Source organism: Leucoraja erinacea, chromosome 13, assembly GCF_028641065.1.
Source record: "Leucoraja erinacea ecotype New England chromosome 13, Leri_hhj_1, whole genome shotgun sequence".
NCBI lineage: Eukaryota > Metazoa > Chordata > Chondrichthyes > Rajiformes > Rajidae > Leucoraja > Leucoraja erinaceus.
The window spans coordinates 2,935,312-2,956,718 of record NC_073389.1 but is presented as its reverse complement, the minus strand read 5'-3'; the positions used below and the strand labels follow the sequence as shown (position 1 = coordinate 2,956,718).

Here is a 21,407-nt window from a genome sequence, read left to right as displayed (position 1 = left end):
TAATATAAAGAATGCAGCATCCACCAATCATTGCCATGTCACACACCACTTTTCCAGCTCTGTAATTAAGTTAATTAACGCTCCATGCAGCCAACAGCGTCAAAACTAACACTTAGCATTCCACAGCATATGTCACTTCCTGGGGCAGGTGTTCAACCATCTTCTGTGTCATTTAATATTGCAAATACAGTAGAGCAATGGAAGGAGGAGACAGGGTCGCCTGTCTTCTCTCAAAACACAAAGTACTGGAGGAACTCAGCAGGTCAGGCAGCAACTGTGGAGAGAATGGACAGGTGACATTTCGGGTCGGGAGCCTTCGTCAGGCTGATGAAAACTGGCGACAGAGAGTTGGCAAGCAATGTAGGTGAGATGGGAGTTTGATTCGCCAACACCTCTCTTTTTCAGTCATCTTCCCATTAAACCCCCCAGCACCGATCCTTGGGGCACGCCCGTAGTCAGGTCTGCTTCCATGAAGCCAATTCTCTATCCAGTTGGCTAGCTCTCCCTGGATGACAAGTGATCTAACCTTCCAGCGCAGCCTACCATTTGGAACCTTATCAAAGGCCTTGCTGATGTCCACAGACACTGCCCACATGCAAAACCATGTTGACTATCCTTAATCAGCCAGTCTACCCAAATGCACATATACACACATGCACATATATATATGTTATCTCTCAGAATACTCTCCAGTAACTTACCTCCCACAGATGTTAGGCTCATTGCTCTGTAGTTACCAGGCTTTTCCTTGCAGCCCTTCTTAAACAGAGCCACTCTATAGTCATCCGGCACCTCACCCGTGTCTAAGGAAGGTTCATTCTTATCTTCAGTGCTCCTGCAGTTCCTTGTGTCTCCTCTCTTCTATCTTGATTGGCCAATGGAAGACAGATTGGCGAATGGCAATGGTTAACATATGATGAGCATTTGACAGCATTGGGCTAATACTCACTGGAGTTTAGAAAGATGAGGGAGGGGACCTCTGAAATGTATAGAATAGTGAAAGGCTTTGATAGAGTAGATGAGGAGATGATGTTTCCACTAGTGGGAGAGTCTAGGACTAGTCAAAACCTCAGAATTAAAGGATATTCCTTTAGGAAGGAGATGAGGAGGAATTTCTTTGGTCAGAGGGTGGTGAATCTGTGGAATTCTTTGCCATAAAAGGCTGTGGAGGCAGTCAATGGATATTTTTAAGGCAGAGGTAGATAGATTCTTGATTAGTATGGGTGTCAGGGGTTATGGGGAGAAGGCAGGAGAATGGGGTTAGGAGGCAGAGATAGATCAGCCATGATTGAATGGTGGAGTAGACTTGATGGGCCGAATGGCCTAATTCTGCTCCGATAAAGTTATCTTCTCTAACAGCGCATAACCCTTGAAAACCACACACTCCCGATCCCGGTATGGCATAAAAACCAACGAGGAAACAATAAGTTAACGAGCGGAGGGAAGGAGTGACCACTTCCACTTAGAGACTGGGCAGTTCCACACTTTTTAATCACTCTCAATTCTTCCTTATACTGCTCGTGTTTTTGATATGGCACGTGACAAATTCTCTTTCGTGTTCTTTGATCACTGAAATTTCACTCCGGCCCAAAGGATAAAATGAAATTTTATTTAAAACAACTGTTGACAAAATCTTTATTTTGGAATAAGCAAATAAAACAAATGGAAATAACATTCTTAGCCGAAGGACACCAGTTATAATTATAATTTGGATTAAAAAGCAAATGTTTAATTGCAAACATCACATCTGTAAAAAGCCTGTTGGACCAAATAATTTAAATTGATGATGTTTTTTTGAGAACAAGTTATGGTGCAGTCTTTTTCTCCAGATCACTCAGTCGATTTCCTATGTTGGGGTATTTAAGAAAAAGTATATGCAGTTTTAAGTATTCTTCACACTCCTCTTGCACCTATTCAGTCTAGTAAATCTGCGCTGTTGATTTATACATCGGAACAGATCACCTCCTGCTCTGAAGAACAAAAATCAAGATATTTGAAGGTCTGTGATTTTTCTGTGCCGTTGGGTATAGAGATGATTAACTGTACTTATACACAATGAAATTAAGGGTAACTCAAAGATTTACATCTCCCCCTAATGCTACACTTGAGTGGAAAGGTGGTAAAAATGATTGAGCGTGTGTATTTATTGCTTTAGACTGGAAGTTATATCAATTGGATTTCCCATCTCAAGACCAGCTGTTCATATATTATTCATTTGATGGCTCCATACAATATAAATTGCTATAATATCTGCACTGTATGCAAGAGATGAAATGAAATTATCCATTTTTGCAGCACAAAAAGCAAAAAAAGTCCCTTTTAAATTAAAGAGACAAAGAACTGCTGGTGCTAGAATCTTTCGAAGAACACAAAGAGCTGGAGGAACTCGGCTGAGTTGCTGCAGCACTTTCTTTTAATTTTACGTTTTTAACAAATGCAAAATCCAGTCATAATTTGCAGGAATATACTATATTACTGCAACACATATATTTTGCCACTGGATGCTGCTAATGAGTTATCTAAATATTTCAGTAGAATCTTGTGGATAAATTAAAGGCTGCACAGTATTATTTTCCAAATGCATAAAATGTTTTAAAGATTTTCGCCTGATCTGGATTCTTCTCAAAAAGTTTGTAGATCCTTAACACCTTATAATTTGCTAATCTTTATTAAAATCAAATTAGCCTTTTTTTAAAAAAATCGTACAAACTACAGATAATATAATTCTAATAAGTGAGGTTTGATATGTTTCTACATTTGTGAATGTAGAAATATAATCCAGGAATTGATTTATTTGAATTTAGGGTTTGGAGATATAGTATGGAAACAGCTTAGATTATTTCATTTTATTGTCATGTGTACCGAGCTTTTTTTGCGTGCTATCCAGTCAAAAACAGGTCCTTTGGCCCATCGAGTCCATGCCAACTATTGATTATCCGTTCACACAGGTTACCCCTACATACCCACTACATACTAAGGGCAATTTGTAGCGGTCAAGTCACCAACAGGTCCGCACATCTTTGGGATGGGTATCAACACACGAGAAATCTAATCCAAATGATTCATTGTTCTAAAAAAAAGTGATTTTGATAAAAACGTATTATGTACATGTGATATAAATGGTTATTTAATTCTAAGGAAACACCGTATCCATTGAATTGACTTACGGAGCCTAGACTGGACTCCAAATCTGGAACTCAACAGCATGGAAAACAAAGAAAACTGCTCAGCACAATAACTAAAATAAACTCAGCGTTACGTTACTAACAATTCACCGCAGATTCTTTTGCATGTTTTTAATCGGGCAGCTTTAAGTTTATTAAACTGGTGTGCTCCTTTGCAAGATCAACACAGAACATTTTATTGCAATTGAATGGGTTTCTCAGAAACATCTTGCAATGGCATCTTGTAATGGCCATCGCAGATTACAAGACAAAAAATGCATTCCCAGTTTCAGAACATGTCACTTAGAAATTAAAACACATTAGATAATAAAACCACGCAATGAAAAGGTTAAAACTTTATAATTTTACTTTAAATGTAATTGAAACCATCTCAATGAGATCACAAGATTTCTACCACTCAAGTACCTACTCTGCAGAATAGATAATACACTTTCAAGATGAGATAATACTCTTTAAGATAGGCTAACTTTTCTGTTGTCAAACACATTAACTCTTTTCAAGGTTCAATAATTATACCTATTTTGACAAATATATTTTCGATTGTGAACTTTCTTGAATCTTCTAAGTGTTTCATTAAATCTCTGCATAGTTGGACAATGGAAAATGTTTCGAGTAACTATGATAGTTGATAAAATAGTCTTCACTTTTTATAGACCATGACGTATTAAAATAACCCCAGGATAAAACCATCAATCACCTCTTTGCCGCACGGAGCATCTTACATTAAGATAGTTATAGCCCTGTCCCACGGTACGAATTCATTCCAAGAGCTCTCCCGAGTTAAAAAAAAAAATCAAACACGTGGTAAGCACGGAGAATGAAAGTAGCGGGTACGTCGGAGCTCGAGGACGTCTCTTAGCGGCTCGTAACGCTTAACGGTAGATACTCGGGAAGACTCGCTAACTGCAGGTAAGCACGGGAAGACTCGTGGACATTTTTCAACATGTTGAAAAATGTCCACGAGAGTCCCGAGTACCGACGAGTGGCCATTACCGTAAATCACCGAGTTCGAATCAGGGCAAACTCGGGAGAGCTCTTGGAATGAACTCGTACCGTGGGACAGGGCTATTATAGGTTCAATGGAGTTAAGAAAGAACAATGTCATAGATGTGACTGATTTAAGTGAAGGCATGAAGGAACGGATAGAAATTAAGTTGAACAGCGTGGAGCAAGGAAGTTGTCTGTCAACTATTTGCAGTGCTATTGTGGTGATGGCATACCAGCATCTCTAAAACGTGTTTAATGTATATTATCGTAACAATATGCTTAATTTTTTAAATATGGAAAGGGAAATAATTGTTGATGAATGTGCCTTAAATTTGAATTGATAAGTGAACTGGCACCTTAATCTTCAAAAAATGAGCACTGGCTTTTTGAATAGCTAAAACAAAAGATAATATATGGTGGATATCTGATGTTAACGGAAATACTGGAAATATTTGGCTGGTCAGGCAGCATCCCCTGAGGGAGGTTGCTGCTGTTTTACTGCTCACTAAAGACCATTGACCTATATTGCTAACTATATTTTCCCCACGACAAAAGCTAACTGAACTGCTGAGTACTTCCAGCAATGGCTATTCAACACAGATTAGTAGTCGAGCTTGGAAACCAAACCAGGTTAAAACTATTAAAAACTGAATTATTCTGTTGAGCAATTATAAAAACTTAAGGAGCCATTTTTTAAAATTTCAACTATTGTATTGCAAATGAATCATAAAAATGCAGATGGCATTTAAAGACCATATATTTAAATTTTGCCCCAAGCAAGTATGATTTGGCACATACCCAACTCACTGTAAAACTGCACTGCTCTAGAATCTAAAATATTTTCAACTTGGGGGAAAAAAAAAAATCTGTCCTTATTTTCTCCTTTTCATCCTGGTCATTAAGATACAATTGCATAACATCTGACAAATCATGTAGGTTTTCATGCCTAGATACTGAATGCCAGTAGCCACATCTAGGACAATACCATGAACTTTCTCTGCATTCATCACTTCAGGATAAAAAGCTCCAGAAAGGATGAATGAATAACTAGAAATTAAATTCAGCAATCTGGCTTGATTTCCCCCTCGCCAAACTGGGAAAACATCTAACCGCGCATCCTTCTCACGGTTCAATCTGGGAACAACTAGCGCGGGGCAGAAATTCACCCGGAATATTTCCAATTTGAATGCCCGAGAGTAAAGGAAGTTTCAGTTGAATTGCCGAGGCAATAAGATTGATCAATCATTTTTTCGAGAAATGCTTCAGTGAGCACAGTCAGCAATTAGTATACCCCAAGCATGAGCGGAATGAAAGGGTAAGTTGGTGAAAGAAGGATTTAAAGGCCACTGGAGAGAATTACGCAATAAAAGGAATGAACACCAAATAAATAATATCAAGGTTTTAGGGCACCACGGCATTTTAGCATTCTAAAAATACTTTTGACTTTAAAATACTACAGCTTGTAATTTAGTTGAGGAAGGAATGCTGTCATAACACTTTGGCAGATATATTTAAAACTGTGGAAACACTGACTAATACAACCCACAGGACGTATTTAAGAAGGTTAAAGATGTTGATGCTGTGGCGACTGGTCATTCGTACATATCCTGGAATATTCGCTGCCCCATGGCGATGTAAGCTTCCTTCTCTTCGGCCGTCATCTGTGCCACTAACCCCTCGCACTGACTGACCTGACTGTAGGAGTAGGGCTGCCCTGCCACCAGGACTGTCGGCTCGTCCTCAAACTCCTCGTCCTCCTCGGCGCCGGTCACCACCGGGAACGCTGCCGCCGCCGCCGCCGACATGGCCATGGCCTGCGGCCGGGGCAACTCGTCCTCAGACTCGCTCGTGTCGCTCTCAGAGTCGCTGGCGTTGGAGGCTGGGATGGCGGCGGCTGCGGCAGCTGCGGCAGCCGACGTGCTCTTTTTCTCATGGATGAGCAGCGTCTGCATGACCTCCTCGTTTGCTTCCAGCGGGTTGCCTTTTCCGTCACGGTCGTGGTACGAGTCAGCGTCCATGTCGCCTGCAAGGTCAAAGAACAAAATATATGGATCAATAACCAAGGAAGTGCCGGTGCTGGTTTTCAAAAACAAAACATATCCCTGCAGCGTCCATGGAGAACGTGGATAGGTGACGTTTCAGGCAGAGACCCTTCTTCAGGCTAATTGTGGTGGGTTTGGGGGGGAGAGGGGAGAATGCTGGAAGAGAGGAGGGGCAGGACAATGTCTGGTGAGAATTAAGTTGATATACACCTGAGAGTGGATTGATAGACTGGTTGTGTAAGAAGGTTCTGCAGATGCTGGTTTAAACTGAAGATGGACACAAAAAGCTGGAGTAACTCAGCGGGACAGGCAGCATCTCTGGAGAAGGGTCTTTCTTGACCTGAAACGTCACCCATTCCTTCTGTCCAGAGATGCTGCCTGTCCCGCTGAGTTACGCCAGCTTTTGATACACTGATTGTTGGACACAGGCCAGAGGTGAGGAGACAAAAAATCTCAAAAAGTATGAGATATGGATAGAAATTGCAAAGCCGGAGGAAGGAATATAGGTGGAAGGGGAGGAGGAGGAGCACAGTGGAGCAGCACAGTGGCACAGCAAGAGAGTGCCAGAGACCTGGGTTCAATTCTGACTCCTGCTACTGTAGAGGTGATGGTGCCTGCTTTCTAATCAACACCTCGTGGTGTTGACATGTAGCAGTCCTGACGAGTTCATGTTCCCCGGACCTGGAATATCAAACTGTGAAGTGCCGTCCCTACTAATTGCCGAGGAAAATCACCTCAGCTATCCTGACAGCAGTCTACACTCCCCTCCCCCCCCCCCCCACGCAGACATCAAGCTTGCTCTGAACGAACTGTACTCCACTATCAATAGCCTTGAGCCAAAATACCCCAAAGCCGTGGTCATTGCAGCCGGAGACTTCACTTGGGGCGTACTACCAAAGTACTACAGGTATGTATCTTGTCCCACCAGGGGCCAGAACACCCTCGACCACTGCGACACATCAATAAAAAACTGCCTACCACTCTGTCCCTCGGCCACATTTTGGGAAATCTGGTCACCTCGCTGTGTTTCTGCTCCCTGCCGACCAACAAGAATTGAAGCAGGAGGATCTGGTACAGAGAGGTGTTAAATGCTGGTCAACGGACACGGATGACTTCGTACGCGAATGCTTTGAGTCGGTGGACTGGTCCACATTCAGGGATTCCGCAGCTAACCTGAATGAGTACACCACTGCCGTGACTGACTTCACCAGGAAGACTGTGGGCCAATGAAGACAATCCGAGTGTTCCCCAACCAGGAACCATGGATGGACCGTGAGGTACATTCACAGGTTAAGGTCAGGTCTGCTGCATACAAGTCAAACGATCCCGAGCCGTACAAGAAGGCCCGCTATGATCTCCGCAACGCCATCAAGGATGCCAAGAGACAATACCAGGACAAACCTGAGTCCCAGTGCAAACACTCAGACACACGGAGAATGTGCTACGGTCTAAATAAGATAACTGGCTGCAAAGCAAGGTCAGGCAACATCATTGCTGATAGTGAGACCCTACCTGATGAACTGAATGCTTTCTATGCTCGCTTTGAGCAGAAGGCCAACAGGGCAGTGGCACCTGGCCTGTGTTCTCAGCCCCCTTCTTTACTCCTTGTACACCCACCACTGTGTAGCCACGTACAAATCTAACACGATTTACAAATTCGCAGACGACACCACCATTGTGGGCCGGATATCAAATAGTACAGGAAGGAGATTGAGAACCTTGTGTCCTGGTGTCGAGACAACAACCTTTCTCTCAATGTCAGCAAGAAAAAGGAGATAGTAATCGGGAGTTCAGGAAGTGAAGCGGTTCACACACCCCAGTTTTCATTGACGGTGCCCAAGTAGAGATGGTTGAAAACTTCAAATTCCTAAGAGTCAATATCACCAACAACTTCTCCTGGACTACCCATATTGGAGCAACAACCAAGAAAACACATCAAGGCCTCTACTTCCTTAGAGGGCTTAGGAAGTTTGGCATGTCCCCTACAACTCTCACCAACTTCTACAGATGCACCATAAAAAGCATTTTATCGGGATGCATCACAGCTTGGTCTGGGATTAGCTCCATTCAAGACTGCAAGAAATTGCAGCGAATTGCGGACGCAACCAAGACCATCACACAAACCAACCTCCCTTCTATTGACTTCATTTATACCTCACGCTGCCTCGGCAAGGCCAGCAGCATAATCAAGGATGAGTCGCACCCTGGCCACTCCTTCTTCTCCCCTCTCCCATCAGGCAAAAGCTATAGAAGTGTGAAAACGCACACCACCAGATTCAAGGACAGTTTCTTCCCGGCAGTTATCAGGCAACTGAATCATCCTACCACAACCAGAGAGCAGTGCGGAACTACTATCTACCTCTTTGATCACCCTAGGACTATCCTTGATTGGACTTTGCTGGCTTTACCTTGCACTAAACATTATTCCCTTATCATGTATCTATACACTATGAATGGATCGATTGTAATCATGTATTGTCTTTCTGCTGACTGGTTAGCACACAACAAAAGCTTTTCACAGTACCTCGGTACACGTGACGATAAACCAAACTGAACTGAAACTGAACTGTATGTTCGTTTCCTCACAGACTACGGGGCTATAGGTTAATTGGCTTCTGCTAATTGTAAATTGTCCCTAGTGTGTAGGATGGTGCCAGTGCATTGCTGGGCTGAAGGGCCTGTTTCAATGCTACAGGTCCAAAGTCTAGAGTTTAAGGAAGTGGAGAAATGGGTGCAAATCCAGGTGGAATACACCGAAGAGTTGTAGGGGAGTGAGTTTGAGGTTAGTTACCTAAAATTTGAGAATTCAATGATAATACAGTTCGGTTGTAAACCACCCAAGGGAAATACGAGGACCTCCAGTAAAAAATAGAAGATGGACTCACAAAAATAAAAAATAAACTACTGCTGTTAATTTATTCCTAAAACAGCAGATTGAATGCAAATGGAATGACTAAGGCCACATAAGTTTTAAAGATCAGCATGTGGTATATATATAGAGCTGGATTAACCCCTTCCAAAGTGGTTAGAAGTATAAACACAAGGAACTGCAGATACAGGAATCTTGGGCAAAACACAGTGCTGGAGGAACTCAACGGGTCAGGCAGCATCTGTGGAGGGAATGCTTTGGACTGGTGATGTTGAGTCAGGACCCAACATCGTCTATTCATTCCTTCCACGGATGCTTGACATATGATCACTGGAATTTAGAAGGATGAGAGGGTACCTTATAGAAACATATAAATGTAAAGGGTTTGAAAGGTTAGATGCAGGAAAAATGTTCTTGATGTTTGGGGCAGTCCAGAACCAGGGGTCACAGTTTAAGAATAAGGAATAGGCCATTTATGACTGAGATGAGGGAAAAAAAATTTAGGCAGAGAGTTGTGAATCTGTGGAATTCTCTGCCACAGAAGGCAGTGGAGGCCAATTCACTGGGTGTATTGAAGAGAGAGTTGGATATAGCTCTTAGGGCTAACAGAATCAAGGGATATGGGGAGAAAGCAGGAACGGGGTACTGATTCTGGATGATCAGCCATGACCATATTGAATGGTGGTGCTTGCTCGAAGGGCCGGATGGCCTACTCCTGGACCTATTTTTTAATGTTTCTATGTTGCCTGACCCACTGAGCTCCTCCAGCACTTTTGTATTTTAGTTAGAAGTGCGTCATCTTTTGTAGGCGAATGTGGGTTAAATACGTATCCTGCCTTATCACAGTCATGAGATAATGGATAAAGGATTGCAACGTTAGGCTCAAAGATAAATTTAAGTGATAAATAATTATTGAAAAGGTAGAAAACACTAACATTAAAATATTTGCTTCAGGTTGCAGAAAAGTGGTAAAGAAGGCCTTTGTCATGCTGACCTTCATCAGTCAGGGAATTGAGTACATAAGGTGGGACGTTATGTTACAGTCTTACATGCCGTCAGTTGGGCCACACTGCACTCAGTTTTGATCACTCTGCTTTAGGAAGGATGCCCTTAAGCTGGAAAGAGTAAAGAGAAGGTTTACAAGGATGTAGCCAGTACCCAAGGGCCTGATCTCCAGGTAGAGGTTGGGCAAGCTAGGACTCTAGTTCTTGGAGTGCAGGGCGCTGAGCGGTGATCTTATTGAGATGTACAAAAACACCAGGGGGATAGGGTGAATGCCCAGAGTCTTTTATCCAGGGAAGGAGATTCAAGAACCAGAGGGGCACTTTAAAAACTTTATTTTTTTATTTTTTACACACAGTGGGTGGTGGATGTATGGCACAAACAGTCGGAGAAAGCAGCTGCGCCAGATACACTAACAACATTTGAAAGACATTCAGACAGATACATGTGTAGGAAAGGTTTACAGGAACATGAGCCAAACATGTAAACAGGACTACCTCAGAAGGGGCATCTTGGTCGGCATGGACAAGTTGGGCTGAAGTACCATTTTGCTCTTCCATGTGCAATTGGCCTCCCATTCAAGTCAAGTCACTTTTATTTCTATAGCACATTTAAAAAACGACTCGTTGGCCAAAGTGCTTTACATTGGTGAAGGTACTAACGTTATATAAGTGGTTCATAGCTTAAGTATATACATAAACACATACATATAGCCCTCACTCAGAGGACGTCAAGAAAGGCTTGAGAGTAAAGATGAGTTTTAAGTCTCGACTTAAAGGAGTTGATGGAGGGGGCAGCTCTGATGGGAAGAAGGATGCTGTTCCACAGACCACAGAAACGAGGTGGGTGCAGAGTAAAGCTGGGTAGACGAGAAGGTTGGCGACCTGAATTAGGAGAATTAGTGCTTGATGGACTTGATGGAGCCAGTGGCCAAAGGACCTATTTCTAGGTCTAGTATGAGCTAATTTCATCCGCCTGCAACCCACACAATCTTTATCGTCACTTTGTAATGATTCATGCTCTCTAAATAAATGGTAAAGAAAATGTGTGATTGGAATCTTCCTGAAATCTGAGCACAGCAGTCAAGGCAATAATGAAAAAAAATTTTTAATTAGGGAAGGATTTGAGATTTAGAATTCAACGACTCAAGCTAATATTGATCGGCTTAATTCATTCACAGATGTGGACGGAGGTAAGCAATTGATCAGGCTTAACAGATTACAGCATGGAAAACTGGCCCTTCAGCCCACCAAGTCTATGCTGACCAGTGATCCCCGTACACTAGCAGTAACTTGCACACTAACTATGTTGTCTCAAGCTGCAGTAGAAAATTCAAACTCATGACCTTTGGACTGTCACCACTGAATCATGGCCGACATTTGGGAACAGAACGTTATAATTAAAGACTTGCACAATGATCTACGTCATTGTCCTTTTTTAAACCATTTTAATGATTATAATTAATAAATAAAGCAGCTTGATCCCTTCGGCACAAAAAAACAGAAATGCTAGCTTTAAATCATTTATATTCCTCTTTGAAAACCACATCCAGATTGGCAGCATCTTATGACATTTGTTTTTTACTTAAGTTTAGTTTATTATTGTCACACGCACAGAGGTCGTGATACACTTTTGTAGTATGCTATCCAGACAGCCAAAAGGCTATACATGATTACAATTAAGGCGTCCACAATGTGCATAAACAGGATAAAGGGAATAATGCTTAGGGCAAGGTAAAGACGAGTAATTTCCAATTTTACTTCGGAGTCACGTGAGTGACTACGTGAAGAACCCACCCAGCGCGCAGGCGCGGCATTACGTCAGCAGTGCAACAGCGGCAGCAGCTGGAGCCAGGCTCTCCAGCTGCAGCATAAAGACGAGACCTCAGGTAAGTGCCTTTTTTGTTACAGAGTCGCGCTAGAGAGAATAATGGCCTCTCGCAAGCGACCAGCCAGGAGGACTGCCTGCCCTACTCCACCCGAGGACGGGTCCATAGCGGGACGGCAGCCTCTCGCAGCGGAGGAGCTTTTTCAACGCTCCCGCTCACCCGACACCGAGCCGCCCCCAGTGCTGCAGATCTCAACGCCCCGCACAGGGAGGAAGGCGACACAGAAAAACCGACCGGCCGGTGTCCTCCGATGATTCGGAGGAACGGGACACTCTCCCCACCGAAAAGGGGAGGCTCGGATTTGCATGAGGCAGCTCCTCGAGCGTATGATTAATGAGGAGATGCGGCATCTCCCAGGAGGACGGGCTTTGGCCTCCTCCTCTCCACACCCTTCTGTACCCTCTATATTCGAGGGCAGTAAGGGAGGCCAGGACTGGGCTGGCCTATCCCAAGGGCAGGCGGAGGATATCGTCAGCATGCCGGGCGTGCCGGAAGAAGAGCTACTGGGTGTAGTGGGCCGATATGCGGCACCACCAACAACTGGGATGGTGTTGCCACCCATAATGGCGGCAACTATAAACAGGCTGTCCAACAACCCGCTGCAGGACAAGGCTGTCCAGCAGGCCCTTGACAACTACATCGCGCCCGAAAATTGCGAGGCGCTGAGGGTCAAGACGGTAAATGGGCAGATCTGGAACCAGCTGGGGCAGCACATAAGGGCTCAGGAGGTCAAAATGCAGCGAGTCCTGAAGCTCCACTCAGCAGCCGTCACCGCCTTTGCTCGGTCCGTTGGGGATGAAGACCTGACCATACCCCAGCAGGATGCCCTCGCACTGATGTGCAGCACCACGTATGAGCTAAAAAAACCTACGGCGGGACAACATCATGGCCTGCCCTCAACCCAACATATGCCGGCCTCTGTAAAGCTCCAGCGGTACCGAACGACAGGCGCTGCTATTTGGTGCGGATTGGCCAAAAGGCTCAGGAGTTGGAAAAGAGGCGGCAAAACCAGTCTTCATGAGGGCCCGGGCCAGGGACCGAGCAGGGGGCGAAGACACCCAGTTGGCCGCAGCCTCGGCAGCCACCAGCAGATACCGAGCTGGTGAAAGCCTGGTGACCGCCTCCCACTACCCCCAGTGCTCTTTTTTAGAGCGGGGCCCAGGGCGGAGCCGTGGGAAGATGCGCCGCCCCACCGCAGCACCAACACGGACAACCTTGGGCCAGACCCACCGGAAACGACCCCACAAGTGAACATGGAGGTAGGTGGGTCTGGTTCCTGTCAACATACACAGACAAAAGGTGTAGTATTAACAGGGGGACGTTTGAGGTTCTTCAAGCATGTTTGGTGCTCCCTTACTAACAATCAGTTTATACTCAACAGTATTAGTGGATACAAGATTGAATTCAAACCAAGCGTAGAACCGCCAGTTCAGCACATGCCCCAAAGGGTGTTCCTTCCCTCGGCAGTTGAGAAGGTAGAAGGACAAGCTGAACTTGATCGGCTCGTGGCTAAAGGCATCATAGAAATGACCACACACGAGCCGCAAGAATTTGTATCAAATATTTTTCTCAAAACCAAAAAAGATGGTGGATGTCGCATTATTATTGATCTGACATCACTCAATCAGTCTGTTGAGTATCAACATTTCAAAATGGAGACATTTGTCACTGCCAGACAACTGATCTCCAAGGGATACTACATGGCAAGCATAGATATCAAAGATGCTTACTATTTGGTACCCATTCATAAAGATTACTTTAAATATCTGAAATTTATCTGGAGGGGCCAGCTATGGCAGTACCGAGCTTTGCCCAATGGTTTAACGACAGCTCCCAGACTATTTACGAAAATTCTTAAAGTGGCCATGAAGAAATTGAGAGAACTAAAACATTTAGTAGTGGCCTATCTGGACGATGTTCTCATATTAGGAAGAACGCGGGAACAATCTGTCGCAGGAGTGTTAGCCACTAAACAACTCCTTGAAACTTTGGGTTTTATCCTCCACCCAGATAAATCAATATTGGAGCCTACTACTAACATGGATTACTTAGGCTTCACTATTGACACGATTCACATGACTGTCACTCTGCCCAGAAACAAAACAGTTTCACTCATTGAAGCTTGTAGCCATTTAATTGCCACACCGCAACCTAGAATACGGCATGTAGCCAGAGTTATTGGCTCTATAGTAGCAGCATTTCCGGCTGCCCAACATGGGCCCTTGCATTATCAAAATCTACAAAGAGCAAGGACTCATGCATTACGCCTTCATAGGGGGCATTATGATCGCAAAATGGATTTACCCGCTGAAGCCAAATCAGAACTTCAGTGGTGGGTTGACAATATTTGGCACAGTCACAGTCCTATCACCGTAACCAATCCTAACATAACCATTGCAACGGATGCCAGTGCTTTAGGCTGGGGAGCTACTAACTCCAAAGACAGCACAGGTGGCAGATGGACTAACTCAGAGGCATCGCTACTACAATCACTGGGCATTAACTTTTTGGAAATGCTCGCCGCCTTTTATGGGCTAAAAGCATATGCATCTGGTATGCGACACGTGCATGTTAGAATTATGATCGACAACACTACGGCAGTATCTTATATCCAGCACATGGGTGGCATTAAATCAGTATCATGCGACAAATTAACTGCTATAATCTGGCAATGGTGTGTCGAGAGACATATTTGGCTATCAGCTGCCTATTTACCAGGCAAGCTAAATTTAGTGGCGGACACCAGGTCACGAAAATTCAACGACAACATCGAATGGATGTTGGACCCAAAATCATTTGCTAAAATTATCAAGCAATATGGTACGCCAGATATAGATTTGTTTGCGTCTAGGTTAAATCACCAACTACCCATGTATGTGGCTTGGGAACCAGACCCAGAGGCAGCAGCGGTAGATGCCTTCACGCTGGACTGGGGAAATTTATTTTTCTATGCTTTCCCTCCCTTCTGCCTCATCAGTCGGGTACTCCAGAAAATTCAGGCAGACTCAGCCTCTGGCATTCTGGTCGTGCCCGACTGGCCTACCCAACCATGGTTCCCAATGTTCCACGACATGGTGGTAGAGACACCAATGGTCCTTCAACACCACCCCCAATTATTGACTCACCCGGTAACTGGCATTAGCCATCCATGCCACCAAAAATTGAAACTCCTGGTTTCCAGATTTTGAACAGGCCTTACCGGGGATTGGGGTTATCAGACAGAACAATCACCACCATGTCGGCATCCCTGCGAGTCTCCACCAAGAAACAGTACCTGACCTTCATCAGGAAATGGGAACAGTACTGTCTGGACGCAGGGACATCCTACACGACGACTTCGATCTCGGATGTGCTGGAGTTCCTGGCCCACCTGCACCATGATCTCAAGATGAGCTACAGTGCCATCAATACGGCTCGGAGCGCACTGTCCGCATACCTCATGCCGATAGAACAGCATAGTGTGGGATCCCACCCTCTAGTCATCAGACTCCTTAAGGGGATCTTTAATACCAAACCCCCTACACCTAGATACACTCACATGTGGGATGTGAGTGTAGTTCTCACACACCTTCGAGGTTGGCCTCCGGTGGGATCCCTGAGCCTGGAACAGGCCACTTACAAAACCCTCATGCTCATGGCGCTTGTCTCAGCTCAAAGGGTTCAGTCGCTCCATCAGCTTAATCTGAACTACATGGTGACCACCCCAGATACCATTACTTTCACCATGCCGGGGTTGGTAAAACAAAGTAGACCAGGTACATCAAACTCCCCGTTGATCTTCCGGGCTTACCCTCCAGAACCTAGGCTGTGTGTGGTGACCCACCTTCATCATTATCTAGACACAACCCAAACGCTAAGAGGGAGAGAGAAAGCCTTATGGGTTAGCCACAGAAAGCCTTTTGGACGGGTAACCAGCCAAAAATTATCCAGATGGTTGAAACAGGTCCTCAGCATGGCAGGGATTAACACAAATGTTTTTAAATCCCATTCAACCAGGGCAGCGTCCACCTCAGCGGCGGATAGGATGCAGGTTCCCCTCGACCACATCCTCAGAGCAGCGGGATGGTCAAGGGAATCGACATTCCAACGATTTTACAACAAACCGCTGATGGAACAGGACGTCTTTGCGGATACCGTTTTAAAAACCGCAAAGTTATGATTTAAAGCCCATGGGAGCTATTTTGTTTTTTGTTATAGTTAATAAATATTTCTTTTATAACTAAACAAACTTGTTGGTCTCTAGCTACCACTTCCTCCCTCGATGATCTTTCGGCAGTGAGTGATATAACTGTTACACGGTTTGAAATCACAGACCTTTGAAGTCTTCACGTAGTCACTCACGTGACTCCGAAGTAAAATAGTAAGATTAAACGAGTACTTACCAGTACGAAGTTTGATCTGTATTTTATGAGGAGTTACGATGAGGGATTACGTGCCCTCCGCTCCCACCCTCATTATATAGATCAAATTCGGACTAATGTCTCGTTGGTCTTCACTATCTTTACTTCAACTAGTGTCTATCTGTGATTCCACACCGCTGCTTGGAAGTATGCCGCGCCTGCGCGCTGGGTGGGTTCTTCACGTAATCCCTCATCGTAACTCCTCATAAAATACAGATCAAACTTCGTACTGGTAAGTACTCGTTTAATCTTACTATTAAAAGTAGTTGAAAGATCTCCAATGAGGTAGATGGTAGGTCAGAACTACTCTCTAGTTGGTGAGAATAGTTCAGTGGCTTGATAACAAGTGAGAAGAAACTGTCCCTGAATCTATAGATGAGCCTTTTCACACTTCTGTACCTCTTGCCTGATGGGAGAGGGGAGAAGAGGGAATCCGGGGTGATGAAGTCGATGTGAGGTTGGTTTGCGTGATAGGTAAAATGAACAAACGGAATTGTAATTGTCCCAACCCGAAACACTGCCTGGCCTGCTGAGTTACTCCAGTACTTTGTGTTGTACTCAGGATTTCAGCATCTACAGTTCCTTGTATCCCTCTGCATTTTATATTGAGGCAGTCAGCAAGCATTTTAACTTATTTAAAGCCCTGTCCCACGGTACGAGTTCATTCCAAGAGCTCTCCCGAGTTTGCCCTGATTCGAACTCGGAGATTTACGGTAATGGCCACTCGTCGGTACTCGGGGCTCTCGTGGACATTTTTCAACACGTTGAAAAATCTTCACGAGTCTTCCCGTGCTTACCTGCCACTAGCGAGTCTTCCCGAGTACGAGCCGTTAGCGTTACGAGCCGCTAAGAGACGTCCCCGAGCTCCAACATACCCGCTACGTTCATTCTCCGTGCTTACCACAAGTTTGATTTTGTTAAAACTCGGGAGAGCTCTTGGAATGAAATCGTAACATGGGACAGGGCCATTACAGACTTAAAGAAGTGGGCGGCACGATTGGGGCAGCAGTAGAGTTCCTGCCTTACAGCACCAGAGTCCCGGGCTCGATCCTGAATCAGCCAACTGAACCAAGGACTAGAGAGCATTCCTGACCTATTTTTTATCTCATTGGAAACCCTTGGACGATCATTGATTGGACTTTACTGGACTTTATCTTGCACTAAACGTTATTCATGTTATTCACTTTATCATGTATCTGCCCACTGTGGGTGGTTCGATTGTAATCATGTATTGTCTTTCCGCTGACTGGTTAGCACACAAAGGATTTTCACTGTACCTCGGTACAGGTGACAACAAACTAAACCCAAACTCAGACTACAAGTGCTGTCTATACGGAATTTATACGTTCTCCCCGTGATCGCGTGGGATTTCTCCGGGACCTCCGGTTTCCTCCCACACTCTGAAGACACACGGGTTTGTAGGTTAATTGATTTTGGTAAAAATTGTAACTTGCCCCTAGTGTGTAGGATAGTGCTAGTGTACGGGGCGATCGCTGGTCGGCATGGGCTCAGTGGGCTGAAGGGCCTGTTTCTGCGCCGTTTCTCTAAACTAAACCAAACTAAGAAACAATGCGGAGATTGAAGTGAAAAAGCTGATCTCACCTTCTTGGAGTTCCTCCGAGTCGGTGAAGCCACCTCGGACAGTGCTCTCTCGCATCCAGATTGGTCTCTCCTTAACCGGCTTGCCATCAGAAGCTACTTTGTGCTGGACATCCTGTTCCTCCATGTTGATGATCACTTGTTGAGTGTACAGATCCTCATAAGTGGGCCCTTTGTTAGCCCAGAGTTCTTTCTGGGAATTCATATTACAGCCAGCACCTTGGGCTCGTTGACTGTCAGAGACAATTTTAAACAATAAGTACAAAGTAATCAAATGATCAAAGGACACACATACAGCTCGGTATCATAAAATAAGGATGATAAAATAAAAATAGAAAATACGTTATTAATATTTTAGTATGTGTCAATAGAAGAAATTGAGATTATACCAATAGGGCTCCAATTTTTCTCACTTTTAATACCTGTTGGGAAATTCATCTATTATATAGAGCATTTTCTGACTTTTAACCATATTCAACTTTTTAATATCCAGTCATAAACTGAAAACTTACATTTGAGTGATAGAAGCAGAATTAGACCATTCGGCCCAACAAGTCTACACCTCCATGGCTGATCTATCTCTCCCTCCTAACCCCATTCTCCTGCCTTCTCCCCATAACCCCTGACACCCGTACTTATCAAGAATATATCTATTTCTGCTTTAAAAATATCCATTGACCACCTTTTGTGGCAATGACCTCCACAGATGCACCACACTCTGACAAAATAAATTCCTTCTCATCTCCTTCCTAAAGGAACGTCCTTTAATTCTGAGGCTATGACCTCCAGCCCTAGACTGGCCCACTAGTGGAAACATCATTTCCACATTCATTCTATCCAAGCCTTTCACTATTCAGTACCTTTCAGATTCAGATTCAGATTCAGATTCAATTTTAATTGTCATTGTCAGTGTACAGTACAGAGACAACGAAATGCATTAAAATTAATCTACAAACCTGTACGTCTTTGAAATGTGGGAAGAAACCGAAGATCTTGGAGAAACCCCACTCAGGTCACGGGCGGACATACAAACTCCGTACAGTAATCGGGATTGAACCCGGGTCTCTAGCGCTGCATTCGCTGTAAGGCAGCAACTCCATTGTGCCTGCCCAAATTGGGCTCGTCCGGGATTTGAACCCGGGACCTCTCGCACCCGAAGCGAGAATCATACCCCTAGACCAACAAGCCGGCTGTGGACCAACAAGCCGGCTGTTGGTTTCAATGATGTTCCCCCTCATTCTTCTAAACACCAGCTAGTACAGGCCCAGCCCCGTCAAACGCTCATCCTATGCAACCCACACATTCGTGGGATCATTCTTGTAAACCTCCTCTGGACCCTCTCCAGAGTCAGCACATCCTTCCTCAGATATGGTGCCCAAAACTGCTCACAATACTCCAAATGCAGCCTGACCAGCACCTCATAGAGCCTCAGCATTACACCCCTGTTTTTGTATTCTAGCCCTCTTGAAATACTGTAAATACTGCCATTGCATTTGCCTTCCTCACTACCGATTCGAATTGCAGATTAACTTTTTTGGAATCCTGCACCAGCACCCCCAAGTCCCTTTGCACCTCCGATTTCTGGATCCTCTCCCCATTTAGAAAATAGTCTACACCTTTATTCCTATTAGCACAATGCACGACTCCACACTTTCCTACACTATATTACATCTGCCACACTCTCCCACCTGTCCAAGTCCTTCTGCGGAGTCCCTGCTTTCTCTACACTACCTGCCCCATCATCTATTTTCATATCATCCGCAAACTAGGCCACAGAGCTTTCATTCCCCTCATCAAAATCATTAATATATAAACATATATAAACGTAGCAGCCCCGGCAACAAACCCTGAGGAACGCCGTTAGTCACTGGCAGCCAACCATAAAAATCCCCCTTTACTGCCACTCTTTGTCTTCTGCCATCCAGCCAGCCTGCTATCCATGCTAGTGTCTGCCCTTTGATACAGTGGGCTCTCATCTTCCTTAGCAGTCTCACTTGTGGCACCTTATCTGAAAATCTAGGCAAACAATGTCCACTGAGTCTCCCTTGTCTATCCTACTATTTACTTCTTCAAAGAATTCCAGCAAATTCATCAGGCAAGACCTCCCCTTCACAAAACCATGCTGACTTCAGCCTATTTTATCAGGAACTTACAAGTTCTCTGTAACCTCATCCTTTATAATGGACTCTCAAATCTTATTAACCACTGAAGTCAGATTAACCGGCCTATAGTTTCCACTGTTCTGCTTTGCTCCCTTCTTGTACAACAATGAGTACTACTGTTGCACTTGACACACTAGAGATAATATTAAAACAGGCACATAACTTTTTGAACCAAAAAATCAGAAATCCAATGAGACAGAAAAAAAGTTACCCACCGTGCTTTTTTATAACACTGATAACGCCACCTTTTTGTCGACGACAACAAGCACTGACTCTACCCAATATTCAACTTTCATGTTCATAAGTGATAGGAGCAGAATTACGTAATTCAGCTCATCAAGTCTACTCTGCCATGCAATCATGGCTGATCTAACTCTCCCCTCAACTCCATTCTCCTTCCTTCTCCCCATAACCCCTGACACCCGTATTATTCAAAAATGTATGTCTCTACCTTAAAAATATCTATTGACTTGGCCGCCACAGCCTTCTGTGGCAAGGAATTCCACAGATTCACCAACCTCTGACTAAAGAAATTTCTCCTCATCTCCTTCCTAAAGGAATGGTCTTTTTTTCCCTGAGGCTATGACCTCTAGCCCTAGACTCTTCCACTAGTGAAAGCATCCTCTCCACATCCACTCTATCCAAGCCCTTCACTATTCTGTAAGTTTCACCGAGGTCTCCCCTCATCCTTCTAAACTCCAGCGAGTACAGGCCCAGTGCTGCCAAACGCACATCATATGTTAACCCACTCATTCCTGGGATCATTCTCATAAAAAGATGCTGCCCTGGTATGTAACATTTAGCTGAATAACCCCTTTGAAGAAAGGTTTACCAGAAGACTTCAAAAATGTTTTTCCAGATTGCATCCCAACATGTTATTATGGAATCTGATCTAAGGTTGTACCCGATAGGAACAGTGCGTGGAAACGTGTGGAGTGCGGATGTGAAACAGAGCCATGTTTCAGTTGATAATGGGGGAAGTGATTGAGGTTCACAGGTCAGAGTATATGGAGATAGATTGAGTGGTACTGCATAAATACGTGGTACTCCACCTGCAACTGCTCGGACAGGAAGGCTCTGCAGAGGGTAGTGAGGGGAGCAGAGAGGATCATTGGCGTCTCCCTACCCTCGGTACAAGAACTGTTCCAGAGCCGCTGTCTGAAAAAAGCTCAGAGAATTGCTAAGGACAAACTGCACCCCCTCCACATACACCTGGATCTCCTGCCATCAGGCAAGAGATATCGAAGCATCAAAGCCCGGACTACAAGACTGC

General features: G+C 44.5%; 1 protein-coding gene and 1 non-coding gene across 2 annotated transcripts in view; both read right to left on the bottom strand.

Annotated features, from left to right (window-relative positions):
- Positions 1-1,618: 1,618 nt before the first annotated feature.
- gtf2e1 (general transcription factor IIE, polypeptide 1, alpha) overlaps positions 1,619-21,407 on the bottom strand; it is a 67,117-nt gene continuing 47,328 nt past the window's right edge. The window contains exons 4-5 of the mRNA XM_055644281.1: positions 17,976-18,205; positions 1,619-6,195 (exon numbers count right to left, since the gene is read on the bottom strand). Coding sequence (XP_055500256.1) covers positions 5,765-6,195; positions 17,976-18,205 — 661 coding nt within the window. The 3' untranslated portion in view covers positions 1,619-5,764. The remainder of the gene's footprint in view (positions 6,196-17,975; positions 18,206-21,407) is intronic.
- Positions 19,089-19,160, bottom strand: trnap-cgg (transfer RNA proline (anticodon CGG)). Its single transcript has one exon. It is a non-coding gene; the product is annotated as a tRNA-Pro (tRNA).